The sequence below is a fragment of the Haliotis asinina genome, chromosome 3, assembly GCF_037392515.1.
Source record: "Haliotis asinina isolate JCU_RB_2024 chromosome 3, JCU_Hal_asi_v2, whole genome shotgun sequence".
Classification (NCBI taxonomy): Eukaryota; Metazoa; Mollusca; class Gastropoda; order Lepetellida; family Haliotidae; genus Haliotis; species Haliotis asinina.
In genome coordinates, this window is record NC_090282.1 from 68213541 (window position 1) to 68221576 (window position 8036).

General features: G+C 38.9%; 1 protein-coding gene across 1 annotated transcript; it reads left to right on the plus strand.

Moving 5' to 3' along the window:
• Positions 1-116: 116 nt before the first annotated feature.
• Positions 117-6633, plus strand: LOC137278345 (large ribosomal subunit protein uL22-like). The gene is made up of 7 exons (XM_067810627.1): positions 117-177; positions 1838-1887; positions 2234-2274; positions 2615-2749; positions 3576-3674; positions 4497-4593; positions 6446-6633. The coding sequence occupies exons 2-7, from the start codon at positions 1848-1850 to the stop codon at positions 6592-6594; spliced, it is 561 nt and encodes a 186-aa protein (XP_067666728.1). The 5' UTR covers positions 117-177; positions 1838-1847; the 3' UTR covers positions 6595-6633.
• The last annotated feature ends 1403 nt before the right edge of the window (positions 6634-8036 follow it).

Sequence of the window (8036 nt, forward strand, 5' to 3'; positions counted from 1 at the left end):
AAGCACCTGTTTTCTCATAAATATTCATTTTAGTTTGGACCAATGGAATGGGGATACATATTGCATGCATAAATCAGAATGTATATATTTAGACGAGATCACGCGAGAATGTTCGAGACACGAGATTCTCGCTACCCACAAAGCGTCCTTTCAATTTCCTCTTCCGGTAAAACCGAGGTTCGTGAAATTATCACTCCAACGACACTATCTAAAATCCTTCAATCACATCACTGAAACAGAATAATTCGCATTTTATTGACACATATCTTACTCATAGTTTATATATACACAGGGTGGAAACAATATTTCAAGGCAGAAATGATTGTAAAGTCTGAAATTCGAGTTGTAGTCTAAATGGATGCATCGCCACAGCATGTAAACATGTCAACATTCACTGATGTGTGAATATTTCAGTAACTTAAGAGAACCAGCACGGCATTCATTTTGGCCATTCATTTTACATGTTTGTCGAAGAAGTCCATTTATCGGGTTAAAACATACTGTGCACTGACTGACGAGATGTGGGAGACACCTTATATCCATCGTTACAGCTACATATCATTGCAAACTCTCTCTAACCTGTGGAAGGACAATCAAGAGTATGCTTTGGGGAGGTTCCAAGATGGGGATGCAAATTGGAATAAGCCCAAAGACCACAGCCAGATATCAGGACTGGTAAATTTGCCAGCCCCAAATGAATTGAGCCAAACCAGACAACCCAAAGAACATGTTTTCAAATTTTGACCTGACCATCAGGCTGGCAAGGTGTACATTTAGACTGTCAGAAATCTAACATGTTGCGTTTGGACGGGCCTAATTTCATACTCAGTTATATGTTGTGAAAATAATGATATACAACCCTATTAAATTAGAGCTGGATTAGTTGGTCAGGCAATTAGTCAATACTTTACTCAGACCACAGGCACTGTTAACCTTCATATGCATATGAACAAGTCTCTTTCTCCTCGATTTCAATTAAATATAAACTTTGCTGAGGTTACACAATCTGTTGGATTAATTCTTTGAAACCCCGTAAGAGGCGACTAACGGGATCGGGTGGTCAGGCTCGCTGACTTGGTTGACACGTCATCGGTTCCCAATTGCGCCGATCGATGCTCATGTGGTTGATCACTGGATTGTCTGGTCCAGACTCGATTATTTACAGACCGCCGCCATATAGCTGTAATATTGCTGAGTGCGGCGTAAAACTAAACTCACTCACTCGCTCTTTGAAACCCAACCCAACAATGGTAGGAAATAATAAGAGGCAATCAACCAGTCTAAATCACTCATATAACTGAAGACATATGCACAGAAATAGATCTGTAGGATTATGGAGTTATGATTGTCACATAACCAGTTTTGTGGATGGCATTTTGTGTGTAGAGTTCTATTTTGGTTGGAAGTATATTCTACCTGTGAAGGTTTGGTAGTGAATTGTTTTTCAGCAACCCATGGTTGTGGCAAGAGATGACTAACAGACCTTGTTTGAGACATGTCATTGTAATGCTCATGGTATTGATCGCTGGATTTCTTGTTCAGACTCCATCATTGACAGACTGCTGTCATACAGCTGTAATATTGCTGAGTGTGACATTCAACTACAAACAAACTGAAGTTTAATCATGGTGGCATTGGTGGATAAATTTCCTTGTAACATAAGCTTCTCCATGTACATCAAGCTTCGAACTTTTTCACATGAGATGATATCAGTAATAGTCATGATATCTGAAAATGTATAAACCTGTAAAAGGCTGTTATTTCCATTTTATGCTTGCAATTTTGCAGTTAACATAATTAACTTACAGTTACATAATCCTAAGTATTTTCTTTGCAGATCCATCAACATGGTCCGGTATGCATCTGACCCAGAAAATCCCTCGAAGTGTAAGTAGAAGGAAGGTTGATACCTGACAACTCTGAATAACAGTTCCATAATGTTATTTCGATGTTAGTAATTACAGTTGAGTGGTTTGACGTATAATACACTGGCAAGTATTGATTATTGAAGTGTGTGTAGTAGGTTATACCCTGTGAGGTTTGTTCCCCATGAATTTGTGTTTTGGTTTAAATGACGGAAATGATATTTTTAAGAGTACAACTGTTAGTTAGAGACTTCCGTCGTATAGTTGGATTACTGCTAAGTGCAACATTAAGCAAGAAGCTGAACCAAAGTCATCAGTGTTTGATTCTTACCAAATACTTATGTTGAAGTTTGCTTCTTTTATTTCAGCTGCCAAGGCTAGAGGGTCATATCTGAGAGTCCACTTCAAAGTGAGTCATACATTGGAATATTGACAAATTCGTGCAACTTATTCAGTTTGGTTGTCTGATTGTTTGTAGTACTATTACATGTAGATGTATGAGAGATGTGTAACTTTGTCATTCCAAACCCGTGGAATGACAAATTCATTAAACTAACAAATTCTGTTTCTCTTGGTTTTTTTTGTTCATATTTGTATTGTACATGTTTTATCAGAACTAATTACTTGATAGAGGTATTTATTGTATTCATGGTCATAACATTTCTTTACATTTTGTTAGACATGCATAAAATCCTGTTTATCTAGGTGTTATTGACATACCTGAATTATGTTGTTTTCCTTTATCCTAGAACACAAGGGAAACTGCCCAGGCTGTGAAACACATGCACCTGAAAAGGGCCAATCGTTACTTGAAGAATGTAGTTGAGAAAAAGGAAATTGTACCTTTCCGCAGGTTCAATGGAGGCGTGGGCAGGAAGGCTCAGGTAAGCAAATTCATCTTGAATTCATCTTCTGGTTTGTAACTACCTCTGTGATATAGTGGTTAGAGCAGTGGTCCAGAGAATGGAAGATCACAGGTTCAGTCCATGGCCCAGTCGTGCCAAAAAACATTGATATATAGTACTTGTTGTTCCCTGCATGGCACTTGGCATTAATGGGTAAAACTAGGACTGATTAGTTCATAGTGAGTATAATGTGTTTGGGGTATTCATGCTTAACTGCTGCATGGTATCTCTTTGAGCTAGGGCTATAAAACCAGCTTAGTCTGGGATAGTAAAAGCAGCCATACATACATATGCATGCACATTGTCTTATGCATGAAATATTCTTATGTACAGTGTTTTGCACATTAGAATGAAATAAAAAAGATTACTATTGACACAGGGGCAGTGGCCCATTCGAAATTGAGAAAATGGCTAATAATCCTGAAAACAGCCTATTGTCAAAGTTCTCTTCCCCAATCCCTGCATTTCTCTGACAATGTTTTTATTTCAAGGCTCAATTATTTACAAACTAGACTGAGTTTAGTTTTACTCTCTGCTGTAGCATTATTCCAGCAATATTGGTAAGGGACACCATAAATGGGCTTCACACATTGTACCCATATGGATAAGCGAACACAGGTTGTCAGTCTGAGGAGTAAGCCCTGATCACTAGGTCACCCGTCACCAGAAATACCACTGACTGAAGTGTTAAGTAATGAAGCAGTCCATCATTATTTATTGGAAGTTATTTAAATGATAGTAAAGAGAACTGAACATTAGAATTTGTTGCTATTAGTTTCTGATAATCCATCTCTTCTCCCTCCAGGCTAAACAGTTTAAGACCTCCCAGGGAAGGTGGCCTGAAAAGAGTGCCCAGTTCTTGCTTCAGCTTCTCAAGAATGCTGAAAGTAATGCTGAATTCAAGGTAGGTTGATATTTTGATGCTTTTGCAAATGGTTCCGCAGTGTGAAAATAAATGGGCATGAATTATGGTGGACTTGCATTGGTTTTTTTAGTCTTTCTATATCGTTCCTTGCAAAGAATTTTTAGACAGATTGACTGATAACACAGACAAAAACTGGAAAGTGCCAGTCAGGTTGCCATGATTTCTGTTTGATCATGGCTTATTGTACTATCATATTATCGACAGTGGTCTGTGAAGTTCAGTTATTTAGTTATGTTTTTTTTAATGCAGTCATGTTTCCAAACATGTTGAACCAAAAATCAAGTAGTCAGAACAGATTACAAGATAGTCCTGTTTATGATGCTACAGTTGCATAGTAGTGATACCCCACATTATTGTAATGGTATGTAACCAACTTTATGAGTTGATAGTTGGTTTATTTTTTTATTTTTTTTTTGTAAAATAGAAATTAATAATTTCCATCAATGTCAAAGTAGTCCATTTCCTTCCCTGATGATCCATTGGGTAAAGGGAAGTAACTGTTATATGTTGTGATAGTCCCTTTAGATTACATGGACCCACAAAGGTGTGGAATTGGATGGATGTTTTTTTTGTGTGTTTTCAACAAAAGATGTCTATCTAAACTTCATGATTTTGGAATTCTAATTCACTGTCCAAGAGTGCCAACAATTACAGTGCATGGATAATTCAATCTTTCTTACACTCCTAATCACACTTGAATTGGAGAACAAATACATTGAATACTGAGAAGTTCCTTTGCTGACAGTGTTAGAAAGAGGATGGGGAAGGTGCCTGTTATTGACTGTTGTTATTATTCTTCAGGGTCTGGATACGGATCACCTGGTAATTGAACACATCCAGGTCAACATGGCTCCCAAGATGAGGAGGAGGACGTACAGGGCTCACGGACGTATCAACCGTAAGTAGCTATGTGGAGGCATATTCAGCATGGTAATATTGTGTTCAAGTGTTGGAAGAGAACTCGCTCGTGTAGGGCTTATTACCTTTCATTAGTATCTCCCCCAAATTTGGTGCAGAGTGGCTGTAAGGTTTTGGGCTGTCTTGAGGCATGAAACTGGAACGATTGAGATGAACCAGACCATGCATATTTGGTTGTGGTTAAGGAAGATAAAAACACAACTAGATAATGCTGTTTTAGACCATATAAAAACTGTGAAAAGGGTGAAACGGTGTATTGTGGTATTAGTGGAACCTCAGTATTTTGCCTTCGGTTCAGTATACTGTAATACAGTCACAAAATTAGATATTTTCAGTTTTCGTACTGCCATTTCTATCTAGTCGTAAAATAAGTTTTGTTCATTCAGAATAACAAAAATTATGGTTATTTTGTATCCATTTTATTAATCAATTTAAGGTTTTTCAATTTTCTGCACATCTCATACTGAACTGAATCATATCTCATACTGAACTGAAATGGATGGAACCAAAGGCCTTTCCCTGCAATACGAACCGTACTATGGTAAGAGCATACCGTTTCACCACTTACAGGAAGTAATGCTCGCAGATGGAAATGGTGTGGTAGTGTCAGCATGACTTGGTCCTAACAAGAGGCCTGCATACTCAGAAAGACTCTTCAGGGAGTAGGGTTACTCTGAGCTTTATGATGTCAATTCAGCGGAATGATTTCCATGAAATTAAAGTTTCACTGAAAGCTCACCATGTAGCATCAGATAGTGATGCAGGGTAGTGCCTCTATGATATTGCTGTATGTTTGCTCTATGAAACCTCTGAAACCACTTATTTCACTGTGTATACAGAATGTCCCCGATGTTTGTCAGGGTCCCTATTCCCTTGAGCTAGTCATTGTCTATCTAAAGAGGTCCTAGGTTTATGAGTTTGGTCCCTATGTTTAGATGTCTATGACCCTTTCCAGAATCAGGATAGAATTTGACTTCAACAACCCATGCTTGTAAGAGGCAACTAATGAGATCTGGTGGTCAGACTTGCTGTCTTGGTTGACATATACATCAAATTGTATCCCAATTAGTGGATAGTGCTCATGCTGTCTGGTTCAGACTCAATAATTTACAAACATTGAAATATAGTTGAAATTTTACTGAGTGCAGCGTTGAACAGCATGCTAAGAAACAAGACGGATCCTCGTATGTTACAGATTTGGTAATGCCTGTTAATACAAGAGGCGTGTATTTACAGATATGAGGATTTGCTGGGTGTGTGTTTCGTGAGCGGTTCCTGTATCAAACTAATGCATGGTAGTTTATGAAAAGATTTTGGTTATTGCAAAATCAAAAGGACATTTCTAGGTGTAGGGTTACGTTGAGCTTGATGATGTCAATTCAGCGGAATGATTTCCATGAAATAAAAGTTTCACTGAAAGCTCACCATGTAGCATCAGATAGTGATGCAGGGTAGTGATTATGTAATGTTGCTGATGTGTAGGATAAGAAACCATAGAACCCAACTATCTCGATGATGTATACAGAATGTCCCTGATGTTGGTTGGATCTTCATGTGCTTAGTGTCTGCCTGCAAATGTCAAGGGTTTATGACTTTGGTCCCTAAATGTAAAGTTTCCTGTATGTGCAGGTCTTAGAGTTGTCCTTATTTGAGAAAGTCTTTTTTTTTTCTTAAAAGATGTCTATGCATGTATGAGAGTTCTTTGTGTGTGCATGCGTGCATCTGTGTCTGTCTCTGTGTGTGGGTGTCTGTCTCTGGCCCCCAGCGCAGCCTCTCATGATGTCTAAAATAGAACATATATTTTTATGGATTATGATGTCGTCTTGTTACAGCCTACATGAGCAGTCCCTGCCACATCGAGGTGATCCTCACTGAGAGGGAACAGGCTGTTGCTCGACCCTCAGGACGAGAGGATGAACCCGTCAAGAAGAAGGTTTCTCAGAAAAAACTCAAGAGACAAAAGATGATGCAGAGAGATTAGATGTACAGCCTCATGAGAAAATTAAAAAATACTGGGTTATGTTGCTTCTTTTGTCTTGTTTAGTTAGTGACAGAATCCATCTTGTCCTCAGCTGCAAAGTACAGATGTATGTGAATACTCTAGGCTGAGGTAACCATGCAGGTGTTGGATGAAGGTATGGTTGGTTATTTGAGATGAGTAATTTTCATGTCACACAGTATATTCCCCACTTACTTGCTGTAGTGATATAAGAACGTTCCAGCCGTCATACATCTGAAAATGCTTTCAACAGAATGTTGGCAAACAAAATCCACATTAGATAAGCAATAAGCACATCACTTAGAGTTGTTTACTGTGACAATATATGTCATTTGATGAGGCAATTATGATGTGATTTGTCTTTTTTGATGTCAGTATTATAGAAAACCAATCCAGTCTTAACATTCAGGCAAATTCAGTGGTTTTACTATTTGTGATAGATGTCATATAACAATCGTATATCATGTATGGTATATGTTGGCCAAAGTGTTTAGGGTTGATGTTGAAAAACGTCATATTAAACAGCATGCCATTAATATCACGCGAAACAGTGAAACAACTGGCGTCTCCGTGAAATAACTGTTATAGTCTAACCTTTAATGCCCACTTCAGTAGACTAGATTGGAATTCCTGTAGGGATGCCGTAACGAACAGTTGTAAGTCTCGCAATTTGGCAGCTCCATGTTTGTGTCTGAGGACATCACTTAACGTGGGATACCTGAATGACTTGGCACCTTCCTTCAACGTCAAGCTGTGGTGGTGGGGTAGCCGAAAGGTGTTTGAAGCCCGTTTCTGGTGTCCATGGTAATGCTGGAATATTGTTAAAACTGAGACATCACAGAAATACTGTTCGACGCCCGAAAACGAGCGCACGTGTATGAGTATGATTACGGCATGATTTATATGACTGCACTACAACTGCACTACCGCAAACAGTACATAGTCACGTGGCACAGTGCACGGGCCTTCGTGTCATTGCGAAGATAAAAGATTTTTTTTTTAAAATGTGAAAATTTGTAGGTGAAAGACTTGAGACTTCACAGTGGCTCATCTCAACATTTTGTAAAATAGTATTTAATCCTCACAAGAGGGTCTGTGGCGCAGAGTAGTATCCTAGTGGTTAAATCGTTCGCTCGTCACTCCGATGACTCGGATTCGATTCCCCGCTGTGATATCACTGGAATATTGCTTACAGGCGCATAAAACTGAACTCACACATAGTCATGTCTCAACACGTAACGTCTGTTTCCGTGGTGGGTTGGGGTATTATTTAGTTACGTTTAATCTACTCCCAAATGCCTTCAGAGATTACGCCTCTCGAGATCCACTTATGGTTGACGTACCTTTCTAATGCAAATATCTAACTCCGAGAGACCCGTGAAGGTCCCGGGGTAGAACAGGCCTTCAGCAACCTATGCATGCCA